This window comes from Etheostoma spectabile, chromosome 24 (assembly GCF_008692095.1).
Source record: "Etheostoma spectabile isolate EspeVRDwgs_2016 chromosome 24, UIUC_Espe_1.0, whole genome shotgun sequence".
Taxonomy (NCBI): domain Eukaryota; kingdom Metazoa; phylum Chordata; class Actinopteri; order Perciformes; family Percidae; genus Etheostoma; species Etheostoma spectabile.
This window is the reverse complement of record NC_045756.1, coordinates 643,247-660,187: the sequence shown is the minus strand read 5'-3', so window position 1 is coordinate 660,187 and position 16,941 is coordinate 643,247. Positions and strand designations below refer to the sequence as shown.

Below are 16,941 nucleotides of genomic sequence, written 5' to 3'. Positions count from 1 at the left end.
CCCCCCCCCCCCCCCTGCCCCCTCCCCTCGTCTTTCTCACTACATGTAACTGTGCTTTTAAACATTAAAAGGCAGAAAAGCCCAAAATGTAATCTTAAAAAAGCCCAAACCCAGTGTTGTTGTGATGCATGTCATGACTTTTAACATTTTATAAAACACAACAGTGCTTTGGGTTTTTACCCAGGAACTTAAAGTCAGTAGCCTAAAATATATTTTTAATAGAATTAGACTATTTATTTAATTTGGGAATTTACCCTGATATGTCCGGGTTGTGTCACATGAACAATTTTACTCAAATTTTGCTGATGAAATCTAAAGACCGCAACATTTTAAATAAGAAACATTAATACCCAAATTTAATTTGAATGAAAAAAAATGTACATAACTTGTTTCAATCAAAACATCAAATTTACTGTGAAAATGTAAATTAAAATTACCTGAAAAAAATCTAAAAATGTGAAGAAAGTTACATTTTGTTTAGGAAATACACATTTAAATACATGTTACAACTATAATCATAATAAATCAAAGCTAAACTCATTTCTTTCTGATCTTGTCTTTCTTTAAATGGCTGTTCATTTCTTTAATGTTTAATTTCTTATACTTATAACTTTTATTTTTTACCTGTTTTTGGGGTAAAGCACTTTTGAATTGCCCTGTTGCAGAAATGTGCCCCACAAATAAAGCTGATGAGATAATATTCTAAAAGATTTAAGATAATAATTTAAATGTGAGCGTGACCTGTGAGCGCGGCGGAGGTGTTGGAGCCCGCAGCGAGCATTTTGATTGGCCCGCGGGAATCGAAGAAGCCGATCGTCTGGAACGCCGTCCTCTCCTCGCAGTCCCCGAGCCCCAGCTGGCCTTCGCTGTTGCCCCCCGACGCCAGCACCTGCCCCCGGGCTACAGGAGGGAAAATTAAGCAGACTTAACCCTCAGGACAACATGAGGACAACATGAGGGCAACATGAGGACAACATGGGGGCAACATGAGGGCACCGTGGAGGGAACATGAAGACAACATGAGGGGAAACATGAGGGCGACATGAGGACAACATGAGGGCAACATGAGGACAACATGAGGGCAACATGAGGGAACCATGGCGGACAAACATGAGGGCGACAACATGAGGGCAACATGAGGACACATGAGGGACAAACATGAGGGCAACATAGGGAACATGAGGGCAAAATGAAGCAACAGAGGGCAACATGAGGGCATGAGGCGACATGGGGCGACATGAGGACGACATTAGGACGACATGAGGACAACATGAGGACAACATGAGGGCAACATGAGGACAACATGAGGGCAACATGAAGACAACATGAGGGCAACATTAGGACAACATGAGGACAACATGGGGTAACTGAGAACGACATGAGGGCACATGAGGGCAACATGAGGGCAACATGAGGCAACATGAAGGCAACATGAGGGGACATGAGGGCGACATGAGGGACGACATGAGGACGACATTAGGACGACATGAGGACGGGGGACATGAGAGGCAACATGAGGGCAACATTAGGAACATGAGGACAAACATGGGGTAACAGAGGCATGAGGCACCTGAGGAACTGAGCACATGAAGACAACATGAGGGCAACATAGGACAACATGAGGACGACATGAGGACAACATGAGGCCAAATGGGGGTAACATGAGAACGACATAAGGGCAACATGAGGCAACATGAGGACAACATGAGGAAAATGAGGGTAACATGAGGACGACATGAGAGCAACATGAAGACAACATGAGGACAACCTGAGGACAACATGAGGACAACATGAAGACAACATGAAGACACAACATGAGGACAACATGGGGGTAACATAGAGGACGACATGAGGGCAACATGAAGACAACATGAGGGTAACATGAGGGGCAACAGGGGACAACATGAGGACAACATGAGGAAGACATGAGGGTAACATGAGGACAACATAGGACAACATGAGGGCACCATGGGGACAACATGGGACACATGAGGACTACCATGAGGGCAACATGGGCAAACATGAGGACGACATGAAGACAACATGAGGACAACTTGAGGACCAAATGAGGACAACATGAGGACCACATGAGGACGACATAAAGACAACATGGGGGACAACTTGAGGACAACATGAAGAGAAACATGAGGACAACATGAGGCGACATGAAGACAACATAGGGAACTGAGAGGCAACATGGGCACATGAGGACACATGACAACATGAGGACGACATGAGACAAATGAGGACACTTGAGGCAAACATGAGGGTTAATCATTCAAACGTGTCCCGTGTTAAAAACTCATCAGAGAGGGATTCTCACTGTGGAGATGAGAGTGTGGTTTCTCCCACAGGCCACAAACGCAACTTTCTCAGACTTTAAAGCTGAAATACACAAAATGAATCATTATTATTAAAGCATACAGCACATTACATTTTATTGAAACAAAACCACAACTTCGTGACATAGTCTTCAGCGGGAACGTTTCTACTAATAATTTAGGGACGGCTAAGGTTAGGAGTTAGGGGTTAGAGGTTAGAGGGTTAGGGCCAGGGTTAGGGGTTAGAGGTTAGAGGTTAGGGCCAGGGTTAGGGGTTAGAGGTTAGAGGTGAGAGGGTAGGGCCAGGTTAGGGGTTAGGGGTTAGAGGTTAGGGAGTTAGGGCAGGGGTTAGGGCGTTAGGGTTAGGGGTTAGGAGGTTAGGGGTTAGGAGGTTAGGGGGTTAGGGCCAGGGTTAGGGGTTAGGGGTTAGAGGTTAGGGGGTTAGGAGTTAGGGGTTGAGGTTAGGGGGTTAGGGCCAGGGTTAGGGTTAGGGTTAGAGGTTAGGGGGTTGGGCCAGGTTAGGGTTAGGGGGTTAGGAGTTAGGGGTTAGGGAAGGGGTTAGGCCAGGGTTAGAGTTAGGGTGAGAGGTTAGGCCCAGGGTTAGGAGTTAGGGTTAGAGGTAGGGGACAGGGTTATAGGGGTTAAGGGTTAGAGCAGGGTTAGGGGGTTAGGGCCAGGGTTAGTAGTTAGGGGTTAGGGGTAGAGGTAGGGGGTTAGGCGGGGGGGTTAGAGGTTAGGGGGTTAGGGCGGGGTTAGGGGTTAGAGGTAGGGGGTTAGGAGTTAGGGGTTAGAGGTTAGGGGGTTAGGGCCAGGGTTAGGGGTTAGGGGTTAGAGGGTTAGGAGTTAGGGGTTTGAAGGTTAGGGGGGTTAGGGCCAGGGTTTAGGGGGTAGGTGTTAGAGGTTAGGGGTGTAGGCCGGGTTAGGGGTTAGAGGTTGGGGGTTAGGCAGGTGAGGGTTGGTGAAAGGGGGTTAGGCCAGGGTTAGGAGGTTAGGGTTAGAGGTTAGGGCCAGGGTAGGGGTTAAGGGGGTGTAGGCCAGGGTTAGGAGTAGGGTTAGGGGTTAGGTTAGGGGTAGCCCAGGGTAGGAGTTAGGGTTAGGGGTTAGGGGGTTAGGTGCAGGGTTAGGGGTTATGGCCCAGAGTTAGGGGGTAGGGGTTAGGGGTTAGGGCCAGGGTTAGAGGTAGGGGGTTAGGGTTAGGGTTAGGGGGTTGGAGGTAGAGGTGTAGGGTAGTAGCAGGTTAGGGCCAGGGTAGGGGTTAAGGTTAGGGGTAGGGTCGGGCAGGGTTAGGGGTTAGGGTTTTAGGGTTGAGGGGGGGTAGGGCCAGGGTTGGGGTAGGAGTGAGTTAGAGTTTAGGGGGTTAGGCGCCAGGGGTTAGGGTTAGAGGTTAGGGGTTAGGGCCCGGGGGTTAGGGGTTAGGGTATAGGGTTTTATCGTCTACTGTTGTAATGTTTACATTTGGTTTTATCTGTTTCATGATTTGTGTAAAGCACTTGATATTGCCTGTTGCTGAAATGTGCCACAGATAAAGCCTGCCTTGCCTAGATAGTCACAGATTATAACCCCCCAGATTGGAGATTACAATGGTGACAGATTCCGGGTTTCCCCTACAGACATTCTCTACGTGAACACGTTTCACAGCCCTAAAAACGCATTAATCAGTCCTGTGCCGGCCTGAGAGGGTCTCCTAGGAGGCAGCTGCAGCGACAGCCTATCCCTCCTCGTTATGGCGTTACTTTACGGGAACAGAGAGGGGGGAAAGAACCGACCTGAAACACGTCGGCTTGTTCACCGTCAGCTTGGAGCCCAGGCGAGTGCTGGCCCCAGTTGGTGCTGCCAAACATGAAGAGTTCCCGTTTTCTGTGGACACACAGGTGGATTTCTGAGTGCTTGCATGGCAGGAATGGGTTTAAAGAGATAAACACAGGGGCTGGGTAATGTGTCAAATCTATTTGTAGATTTGTATTTGGTCACTGGAAGCAAAATAGCATTTAATCAAAGGGAAAAGACATCACAGATCAAGTAAAAGGTACTATTTGTTAAAGAAACCTAACCTCATCTGTCCCAAGTTGCCCTCTGTGTTCCATCTGTTCATGTTGCCCTCATCTTGTCACTCATTTGTCCATCTTGTCTCATAGTCCTGTTTGCCTACATATTGCCCTATGTCCCTCAAGTGCAGCATGTTGCACTCATGTGTCCATCATGTTGTCCCATGTAGTCCTCATGTTGTCCTCATGTGTCCTCCTTGGCCTCAATGTTGTCTCTCATGTGCCTGCATGTTGTCCTCATGTTGTGTCCTCATGTTGCCCTATGTTGTCTTCATGTTGTCCTCATGTTGTCCCCAATGATTCTTTTAATTCCCCAAATAACATGATTGATTCCAACGCTCTTTGCCAAGTACAAATCTCTACTTCATTAATTTTGGGTCTTATTCTATTTTTATCATTGAAAACAATAGGAAGTGTGTTGAAATAGGTTTGAGAAAATAACAAGTGTGACCATATTCAGTCTGTGATTATCATCATACCAATCATTCCTTTAATTTAGTACTCAATAATCCTTAATTTTGCTTTTCGAACAAACATAAGTAGTAATTTCGCCCAAATGAGGTTTATTGACTCATAAATTCCAAAAATATTGAAACATAAAGTTAATAAGTAGTGTTACGTAGTGTTGTAATCGTTTCACAAAAGTGAGAAGGAAAATTGAAAAAGGGAGGTGAAAAAAAGGGACAAAAAAAAGTAGGAAAAGAAAGACTTAAAACATCATGTAGATTTTGATTTGGGTTGAAGAGTCCCTACGTAATACCGGTGATTTAAGGCGGTGTGCTCGTCCCGCAGGCGATCTTATGGGGGACGTCGTTTTTAAGCCAGAATTACTGGGGGGGTGTCGGCACATTTGCTCTTTCAAAAGTGAAAACTGCCCCGATTCTGCAAAAAGGAAAAGGGGAAACAAACCGTGTTAGCATGAAAAGAGTTGAGTCTCCAAAAGGATCCATCATATAGGGTTATCAGTGATCACTGTAAGGGTAATATGTTGGAGTATCATTATTTTTTTATATGTAATTGATCTATATTACTTAAGTACGTTACATTTGTTTGTTTTAGTAGTTCTTTTGGGTTATTTTTTAGTTGGTGCTTTTATTTTGAAGCGTACCAGGACAGCTAGCACCAGGTTGTAGTCTACAATAGAGCGTTGAACAGGTATGTGGGGGTAACCGACACCCGACACACACCACACACACAAACACACAACACACAGACACCATCAACACAAACACACATAGAAAGACAGAAGCAGACACCACACACCACACACACACACACACACACACACACACACACACACACACAACCACACACCACACACACAGACAGACACCACACACACACACACCACACAGACGACACCACCACCACACGCATGAACGACCAGGAAAGGACACCCACACACACACACACACACAAAGACACACCAAACACACCACACACACAAACACACAACACACACACACACACACACACACACACCACAACACAGACACACAAACACCACACACAACACCACACATAGACAGACAGACAACAAAGACACCACACACAACACACAAACACACCACACACCACACAAGACACCCCCCCCCCACACCCAACCGCACCCACACCACACACAAGAAACCACACCACACCCAGCAGACACACCCTCACCAGACCACCCCCCCCACAGCAAGCACAGATCACGACACACACCACCACACACACAGAAGGACACAACACAGACAACGAAAGACAGACACCCAACACATACGACAGACAGGGACCACACCACAACACACAGACCCACACACAACACCACACAACACACACAAACACAAACAGACAGACACCCACAACACACATAGACACCCCCCCACACACACCACACAGACACACAAACAGCACACACCCACACAGACAGACACACAGACAGACAGGACGACACCCACACACACAGAACACACACACACACACACACACAAACACAGACAGACACACCCACACACAGACACAACACCAACCCACACACAACACACAGACAGACAGACAGACACCACACACAAACAGAAGACAGACACCACTACCCACACACACACACACACCACACCCACATAGACAATCCCCCCACACCATCAATCAGACAGAACAGACACCATTCCACCACTCCCACAAACACCCCTTTCCTGTTTTCAGGGCTTGCTGTCACCATGATTTCGTTCACATGTTCTCTATTGATTTTATTACATTTTATCATCACATACATATCGGACACCAGTCACTGTTTATTATGGACGACTAAGTCTGATGACATTAAAAAGCGGACTTTGGGTTTTTGATTTTTGGACATTGTTAATGGTATGAGGAGCAATACCATCGAGAGATAATGGGTGATGATAATTGGTTATTGTTTGGGTACATCGATTAAAGCACAACACATAACGCTTTTTCCACGATGCAACATTAGCACATAATTTTGAAGAAGGATTACCGCTTCTTGTTAAAGTGTATACATCAGTAATAACTGGGAAGTTAAGGGTAAATATATTTCAGGATAAATATGTCCCTGGTCACTTAGGTATTATCCTTCACCGCCAGCATGCTGTTAAATTTAAAACGAACTTTTCACACTCATTAAAGCTCCCGAGGAGGGGAGCTTGAAAGAGCGGGAACAAAAATAATAAATAGCAATAACGTGCAACCGCGAACCCAGTCAGAGTATCAACATATTATATGATACAGGTTTGTAAACGCAGGAAAAATATAGCTGCGTGGGATTGGTGATATGAACTCTGAAATTTTGATTGTTCTGAGTCAAGTGGAGTAAGTTACCCGTTAGACAGCCGAGATGAGCTAACGCAGAAGTAAACTTAAAGGTAGCATATGGCTACCGCAAAAATTCTTAAAATATTTTAGCGTTATAGGCAGTTAAAACGTGTTTAAAATGATGTAAAAAAGTAAGTTGTTACCTGGTATTTGGTCCTCGCGACTACTACGGCAATAGTGCGCCGAGCGCCCGCCCCCCCGGCCGTATGCTCTCGCCGACCCCCCCCCGCGCCTCCCCCATGTATTCCGAGCCGAGGGTGAGGCCAAAGAGAGCAAACATGTGATACACTGCTGTGGGCGAGGAAAAACACGGAAGGCATGCCCCCCCCCCCCCCTCCCCCTCCAACACTAAGGATCCCCCCCGCATTTTGTCTTGCCCCCCCCTGTGTTTTTTTCCGGCGTTTTGACTTTCCGAAAACCCCCGACGGTTGAAATTCATCTGTCAACCTCTCCTATACGTCAGCTGATTTTCGTATACCTGACCACTACAAACAAACCTTTGGGATGTCGACATGCACACGAGGTTCACAAAGCTAGCACGTTGGGTTCAATGTCGTAGCGCCGCTTTTATCCCCCTTCCTCACCCCCCCGAAAAAAAAACCAAAAATGTTGTTAGTTAAATTAAAGTTAGACAATTAAATTTTATAATAAAAGCTGCAAATAAGATGCCCTTAACTACACTACGAAAAAGTGAAACTTTTGAAATGAATATTTATTTGATTGAACTAAATAAAAGCTTTGTTACTTATAATATTTTTCCACTTTTTTTTGTTTTTTTAAGCCAAATGTGTTAAAAAAATCGTATTTTCAACTTGTCCAGCTAACGGGTACGGGCCCACGGTACAGAAACACACAGTCCCTGATGTTGATCCCCCCCGCCGCCAGCGCTCGTTACGAACCCAGCGAAAACCACTATCCGTGTCTTAGGGGAGGAAAAACTACGCAGCTAGGGGGCCAGTTGCGCGGGACTTTCCATGGCTCTCTCGGTTACGGAAACGACGGCAACATGGCTTTTATCCTCCAAACAAACAAAAAACCGCCCCGTAAATCCTCGGTTGTACAAGTAGACTAAAGAACATGAAACAGGCAATTGTGATGTAATCACCTGAAATGAGGACGTTAAAAGGCTCCTAAATTACGTTTTGTGTGAAAGGACATACTATTGAGTCGGCAACAATTAAAAAAAATTAAACCAAATAAAAAAACGTCAGGTTACGACCGAACTTCTTTACGAGGGTTGTTCAAGGACGTTCTCGTACAGAAGACAAAGTGGGTCCATCATTGGTTCCGGAGAACGGAGGAACAGATACCCGGAATGGAGAGAACAGAAAGCATGCCAATTTAAATATTTCCTTTTTGTTATTTCGTCATTTTTTCTGGAAACTAAATGGCAAACTATTTCCAAGAGTCATTGAATGCCGATCACCCTTTCATTTTTATTATGTTCTTCGATTCATTATTGAAATATTTCCCACATGAGTTTTGTTCCAAAGTTTCTCATTATAGACATTGTATGGGACAGTTGAGATGAAGGAAGGACCCAAAGCACGGAGTAAGGGCTAGTTGCCTGAACTGCCTGCCTTCCCACAAACCAGAGCAACATAAGCCCCAGCTACCCTGACAAAAAATAACAGGGGCGGGAGCAGGCGGAAAACCAAACGCCGGAGCAAAGGATGGAACAGCACAGTGGAAAAATACAAGGGAATAATTGGGAATACAGGGAAAAAAGCCGGGGAAAAAATCCCGGAGGAAAAAAACCCAAACAGGAAAAAGAAAAAACGTGTGAGGAAACACAGGGCACGACGGACCAGGACAGAACAACGCCCGGAACACAAAGGCCTTCACAACGGGAAGACCAAGGTCTGAACAAGAGAAAGGGGACAGCGAGGTAACCGAATGAGGTCGTGGGGTACGCGAAGACAGGTGACACGAGGGCAGGGAATCAGGGGAAAAACATTAAGGTAATACAAGCGATTGAGACATGAACTAGTATGAAAATGTTTAAGTGATTAATTAATAAATCAAGTGACGGAAGTGTCGTCGACGTTTCAGATGAATTCACAGGAATAGATTACTCTCGGGAGCCAGTGCAGTCGCCCCCTGCTGTCTCTAGTGCCCTGGGTCAACAGGATGAAGGGGACGGGCTGCAGGTGGGCGGACAAGGCAACTTTAAGGTTTATACAGCACATTTGGAACAACAAGTCAAAATGCACTTCGCGATCAATGCAAATACATAAACAAGTTTACAGTCAGTAAAAGATTGTGTGAAACTATAGGTTGTTGGAGGAGGGTTGGGCGGGGTTTTATTTTGTTGTGCAGTGTAACATTTCTGAGCCTGATGCCTGCCCGAAACTTAACCCGTCTTACGCCATGTGAAGTTGGAAAGTTCCGTTCTGAACTGATTCATTGGGGAGCCACCTATGCTAAAACCAGAGCTGATTGCACTCAAATTGTCAGGGCGTTCTTTTACGACAATGGATCAAGATGATCAACAGTAGTGTTGGGGCGGCGAGTGGCAACCGTTAAGTCATAGGTACGAGAGTAACAGATGTTGGTAGTGCAAGCGCGTCGTGATGGATGACGCAACCTCCCTGTAGGTCAACCAGGCACCAGGACTAGATGTAAACCAGGACCGGAGTCCAGGACAGCAGAGGTCAGGTCACAGGCCAAAGAAGAGGCGGTTCGGGTCCGAGCTGTGAGCCACCGCCACAGAATGTGTATATGTCATACATGTCTTTAACCCGCTTGTTGTCCGGGGCCGTCACAAAATTGACACGTTGACAAACACTTTATAAAATCGAAAATGACGAAAAAATGTTGGAAACTAGCTTCAACAACACAAGTAAAGAAATGCAGGAACAAAAATGGACAAATACAAAAAATTGGAAAAAAGTGGAAGAAGTGGGAAACAAAACGTTGGAAAACAAGACAAAAAAACATATCTACAACAACTCCAAAAAACGTGACAAAGTGTAGAAATCTTTTTGGGGGTGGAATTCTTCAACCCGAAAAAACTCAAAGAGGAGGACAAGAATAAAGGGTCAATGTTTTGAAAAAAAAAGGAAAAAATGTTGGGAAAAAGTTAAAACAACCACCACCGGAAAACAAGGACAACAATTTGAAAGAAGTTGGAAAAAATACATTTGAACAATTTAAAACAAAAAAAACTTGTTAAAAGGCAAATACATTACAAACAATGCCCAAACGTTTGAAAGAAAAGTGTAGAAAAAAAACTAATTGACACAAGTTTAAAAAAAACGGGTAAAAAAATGTTACAGGTGGAAACAACCGTTCAAAAAAAGACAAAAATATAATTTAAAAAAAAGAAAATATTAAATGTGAAGGAAAAATTACCACATTTTGAATGTCGACGAAAAAAAGCTAAAAAAAACGGCAAAAAAAATTGAAAAAAAGTGACAATAAATTGGAACGATTTCAAAAAAATGGAAAGAATGAAAAGATTTTTGTGAAAAAAGTGACAACAAAAAATGTTTAAAAGACACAACCATAATTACAGAAACGCGAAAACACGTGGAAAAAAGCTAAAAGAAGAAAAAAAATTAACACAGTTTGAAAACAAGTGACTAAAAAACTGAGTGAGGATGACGGAAAACACCACCAAAAAAAGGTCAAATGGTTGTAAAATTACACGGTTTTTTAAATTTAACCCAGAAAATAAACGCAAAAATCGAGGGAAGGACAAAAACAATGGTCAAACACCACCAGATACATTACATAACATTTGTAAAAACGAACACCCAATTCTGTATATTTTGGACAATAATTACAGACATTTGGACAATATATTCTTATTCAGATGCAAACTGTCACGTGTCACGAGCACCACGCCGAGTATGAACAGTCACCGGGTTCATGACCTCACGGTGGTGGTGGTGAGGGGGGGGGTCGCGGCCTTCTCGTGGTGGTCCCGAGACTCGGGCAAACAACCGTCCCGTTCATATCAGGGCTCTCTACTTTCGAGGGTCTGTAAGGTCTCGTCTAAAACAGGTTTTCTTCTTCGGCGTGGATTTAGGTTAGGGACATTGGTATATAGAGGGTGTTGTTTGTCTTCCGTGTTTTTAGACATAATATAACTTAGTCCCAGCACGTTGTTCAGCCTAGGTACGGTCTTTAAAGAGCTCTGAAATAAAAATGACTTGACACAAGAGCTGCGTGCAGACGGAGCAAATACGTCCACCGCTGCACAGCTTGTCACGAAAGGTTTCACGTACCACTTCCTGTGAGAAGAGATCTCTATGCCCTGCAGACAGACCTGAAAGGTGCGGTTGGAGGCAAAACAAGCAACTTTTATTTTCTAGAACAATTTCAGCAAGAACCAAGACAATTCAAGTCACATCACACATACGGCAATAAAGGACTTCATGAAGGAAACAGGTCAAATAACAATAGAAGATAAAAACACAATTAGTTAGGTTAAGGCTTAGCAGCCGAAGACCGTTGGCGATAAAAATAATAATAATAATGATTTAATTAGGTTGTGGGGACGATGGGTCTGGGAGGGAGAGATGGAGGAGGTTGGGGGGGGCGGGGGTATTTCTAAAGGAACAACTTCTACTATAATGACTCAAAACGTATATAATCAATACATTAAACCAAGTAGAGACCAGCTGATGATACATGTAGTTCTGATCTTTTATTGTAATAAATCCTTAGGACTACAGGTCAGGACACATGACCTTCTAACCAGATTGGGCTCGAAGGAGAGGAACAAGATATCTGGAATCCAGGGTTACTTAGCAACACAGAATAAACAGTGCGCCCATTTTAGAGACTTGGTTGATTAACAACGGTGATACCAAACCACTAACCCCCCCCCCACTCTCCCCCTCCCCGGTCATCAAAGAGTGCAGATCACCTTTTTCTTAAAGCTCCAGGTCTTAATAATCATATAATCTGACTCTGTTTCCATTTCCCTTGATTGCAGCATGCAGCATAGGACCATGGCCAGACTGAGGCGGGTATGGTCCACAGAACTGTCAGACCAAATAAAAGTTCTTTAATTCAACAGCTGAACTGGCCTGATTGTTGTTCATTGAAATAAACTGCTTTAAGTTCACTTTACAATATTTATATTCACTCTGGTTAGACATCACATTATTCAATAATTGTTTAAGATTACGAGGCTTTTTGAATCATGTAACCTGAAACAGTGCTAAGACAAGAATATTTAAACCCTCTCTGTCTCCTTCACGTGGTGATGTGAATTGTGAGTGGAAAACCAAAAACCCTTTTAAAAAGGGTCTCACGTTCTGTCAGCGGGATCACGTCCAACCATTTCCATCTTCTTGGCTCCATGTCCCTTATACTTGTTCCATTTAACGTGAGGCCAATCCAGGGACTGTCCTACGTACTCAGCTCAGAGAAAAATCTAGAAGTGGAACGAAGGAGACAACAATCACTTTCTCTCTGTTACCAGTTCAGATTTCTGTTTGCTGTAAAGTCATCTGGTATTCATCCGCAGACCACACACACATAAGAGGGACGAACACGGTACCCGCCACAATGAGGAACACTGGGACTGAACCAGCAACTCAGCAGGACAGGAACCAAACCTTAGTAAACGGAGGAAAGAGCAAAGAAAGACATTTAGAATCAGCAGAGAAAACAGAGAACCTGAGGACGTTCCACCGTTAGCGACACCACTAGCATACAGTACACTAACATTTTACTTTCTGCTAATATTTACAGATTCATAAATGTCTTTTCTGAGATACACTTACTCAGAAACAACCACACTCACCTGTTCCTCTTCGTGGCAATGACGAACAGATTGCTCTCTCTGTGACAGTCCGGTCTGCTGTTATCCCACTTCTCTTCTCTTAGCTAAAGTACCAACTGGGTCCAGATCTTCCGTCCATCCCTCAGCGACAAGTTTAAGAACTTCGTTAAGGACAGATTTCACAAAATCAAATTCAGTTTGTCCAAATGATAAGACTTGGAGGTGTGAAACGTTATAATACGTAGATAAACAATCAAGTCATGTGATGTAAATGTGTATAATACCAGGACGTTTTACTGGTTTTAGTACTTTCTTAACTTCGGCGTCGGTCCTTTCAGAGGCGTTTCTTCATCCTGTAACTGGTGTAGTTGTTGCCTCAGTTGGTAGATCTGGGTCCTGCGCGCAAAGTGACTGAAATATAAGATACGGGGAGCCGTATGGACAGACACTACAACAGTTACATAAGAGAAAGGTAACAATAATGTGATAAATAAGAATTTTAAGGAACAAAATGTATAAAGAGCAATAAACTAAACAAAAGAGCGTTTATAACCACAACCAGCTAAGAACCAGACGCAACCACCAACCCTTCTGCTTTCAAACTAAAGAGCTGAGTTAAGTTCTTAGCTGTGCATCATGAAATATCATCCTTCTTTCACCCTGGGCGGTCAGCTTATTTGGTGTGTCTGTACTTTAACCTGCAAGTATATGGTGAGGTGTTGTAAATAGTAAATAAGAGGATCACTGACTTCTATTAAACGAAGCATCAAGTGGGAACAGAACCAGAACCCTCTGTTTTCGGCCTCCTGTCTCTTTAAGAGCCCTATGTCCAAAGAGCATCTGTGTTTGGTGTTTTGAACGGTATGCCCCCCCCCCCCACTGACATGGAGAGCAAGTTTAAACAGTAAAGGTATACAACGCAGGTCGGAGGTACTACACAGCGTCTTTTTTTCTTTATTTCGTAATTGCAGCGTACTTTAGGTTATTAGTTAATACAGCGTTCTCTTTTTCATTTTTGTAATACAGCGTCTCTTTTCATTGTATTAGTAAATACCGAGTCTCTGTTTCATATGTGTAAGACGCGTCTCTTTTCACTTTTTATTTGTCAGAAGCGTACCGTTTCATGTTATGTGTAAGACAGCGTCTCTTTTCACTGTTATGTGGTAAGACAGCGGCTCTGGTAATGTTATGTGTAGACCAGCGCGTCCTTTTAATGTGATGTGTAAGACAGCGTCGCTACAGCGGCCAGCGGGGCGTAGAGGGACCGGCAGCGTTCGCTAACGTTACGCTTCTTGTCTTATCTGGGGTCTGAGAAGAAACAGAAAACTCAAAGTCAGTGTGCCACGCGGGTTCTTGCTAGCCCTGATTAAATCTAGCATGTTCGATATGTTTCATGGGACAGCATGAGTTTGGTTTTCTGTTTAGTTAGTTTCAGCTCAGGGGAGACGGAGATTTGAAAGACCAAAGCAGCGGCGGGAGAAGAGAGACTAAGGGCCATGGAGATCGAGAAGAAAGAGGAGTAGACGGCTGTGAAGGGGAAGTGCTAGACTACGACTTTATGACATTTCATACACAGCTTGATTGAACCGTCTGAGTACATGCATAGCAGAACCGCATCTGGACAATTCCTTTTCATTGCCCGGTGGTGCTGAGTTGGACGAGGAAATCATGTGGCACATCGAGGGAATTGAAATCAAAAACAATGAGGCTGATGTCAGTCGGACCCGCAGGCTGATGATAGTGGAAAATCGGGAACTTAAGGTCCATCTGCTGTCAATTAGGCATCTGACAAGTCAAGGTTCTATGATCGTTAATGTGTATAATACAGGCGTTATGGTTTTTTTAACTGTTACCTCTCAGTTCTGTCTTCAGATGATTTATCACCTGTAGATGGGGGAGTGTAGTGCTTGATGTTTGGTCGTATCTGGTCTGCAGACAAGGTGGGCTGAAAGAGAATATGAAAATACCATAACAAAGTTAAAAAGCAACAATCCAACTCTTCTGCTTCAAACATAAAGACACATATATAGGACATAAAACCAAAGTATTTGTTTTGTTGAAAATGAAGACAAAGCTTGTATGACGGTGTCATTAGTTAGGACTTTCCCAAATCGCAACATGTCTGTAGTCCAAGTGCATAGATTTATGTGTCACACTGACAGGTTCCTTGCTGAGTGGTATAAAGGAAACCGATCCCTTCCTAACCCGATCCCAAATGCAAGACATACGGGTGGTCTCATTCCTGTGTAACATTCAGCTGAAACGTTATCAACACAACCTTGACTAGCAGAGACGTTTCTTTATAAACCCGCAAGGAACCCTGTCAGTGGACACATGAAGAGAGACACTTGGACTAAAGACATGTCAGTTTTGGGAAAAGTCGGACTAATGACACCTCATACAAGCTTTGATTTGTTTTATACGCACGAGCGAGAGGAAGAGAGGGACGTGAGAGAGAGGAGGCGAGAGAGAGAGTGGGAGGAGCGAGAGAGACCGAGAACGATTGCGGAGGAGGAGGAAGCAGACGTGTGACTGGAGAGCTCCGGTGTGTGTGTGAGAGAGAGAGATGGTTTGAGAGAGCTCAGTGGTGTGTGTGAGGAGAGAGAGTGATGAGTCAGGACCACTTCGGGGTGAGAGAGAGAGAACGTGAAGAGCTCAGGTGTGGGGTGTGTGAGTGAGTGAGTTAGCGAGAAGAGAGTGTTTGTGAGAGGAGAGAGAGAGATGATGGAGAGAGGCGGGACGAGAGACGAGAGAGAGAGAGAGAGAGTGGTGTGTGTGTGTTTGCTGAAAGCCAAGTTTCCTGTTTTAGTGCTGTCTCTTTAAGGACCCCTCCTGTAAAGCCAGTCTGCTCTGATGGCTCATTTTAAAAAATATGGCGCCACTATGCCAGACGGTGGTTGGAAGCCGTGGCGGAGCTCCTCAGACGGGAAGTATAGTCATGAGCCTGACTGGTGACCCCGCGGAGGAGGATGTCAGATGTTGAATAGCGTGGTTGCGGACATAGGTATTGAGGTGTTCCCATGTTTTTTGTTGGGTGTGTCGCTACCAGATGCCTCCCAAACAGGTAGATTAGATAAGAACTGAAACGTATGTTATATGCCATGTCTCCTTAAGATATGACAGTGTTTGTATTTAGGAAACATAAAGATACTTGCAGCGAATGAAGAGTGCAGCCAATAGCAGAAGATTAAAAAGCCCTCCGAGTCCGCAGCAGCTTTGAGACGCTTCTGTTGCACGCGAGATGGGGTTTGGAGTGTCGTGGCCGTACAGGAGAAAGCACATCACAACAGGACTATTAGAGTTGTTTGAAGAAAGATCATTCAGTATGTAGATTGTCTAAAGCAACGATGTAAACTAGAGAATGCACTTCCCCGCCTTTTACCCAATCATTTCAGACCTTACCGGCCTGTCTTTGTTGGCCACAGTAAGGATCAGCGTTGATGCTCTCTCCTATAAGATCTCGCAGCGCTGACTCTCTCAGTCCTCTCCGTGGTCTTGGACGGTTTCTCATGTTATATCTAGACTACTCCAGGGTCTCAACACGCTTGCGCAGCGGCCTAGGGTCTGTTTCCTGGACATCTTAGACCAATGTGCCAAAACTGAACTGAGGTCTTCTCCGTTAATGTCTTGTCTTTGAAGTTGCTCACGCCGTCTTTAACCGGGAAGTGGCTGAAGCACGACCAATGAGACAGATGCACGTCCTAAACATGTGTTACTGTTACCACAAATCCTTTTACATGGTATATCCTCCAAATATGTCTATAAGTTTAGGCATACAGTTGTGTGGGTAGGAATTATTAACCCATAGATAACTTTATGAACAAAGTTTCTTGAAGTTGAAAGTTCTGTCTGTAACAAATGAGGAATAATCTTATCTGTGAACAGCGCAGCCATTTCAGCACCTCGCAGAAAACAGGCACGTGTGACTGGCCTCACATATCTCGCGGCAAGGTTCGGTGTGAATTTTAATGATTTGAGTGAAACAAACAAACACGATTGCGGACCCTCTTCTGTATGGTGACAC

General features: G+C 44.3%; 1 protein-coding gene across 1 annotated transcript in view; it reads right to left on the bottom strand.

Annotated features, from left to right (window-relative positions):
• The window catches only part of LOC116673727 (X-linked retinitis pigmentosa GTPase regulator), a gene marked incomplete in the record, with an annotated part of 57,884 nt that overhangs the window by 10,467 nt on the left and 30,476 nt on the right, over positions 1-16,941 (bottom strand). The window contains 1 exon segment of the mRNA XM_032505956.1: positions 742-900. Coding sequence (XP_032361847.1) covers positions 742-900 — 159 coding nt within the window.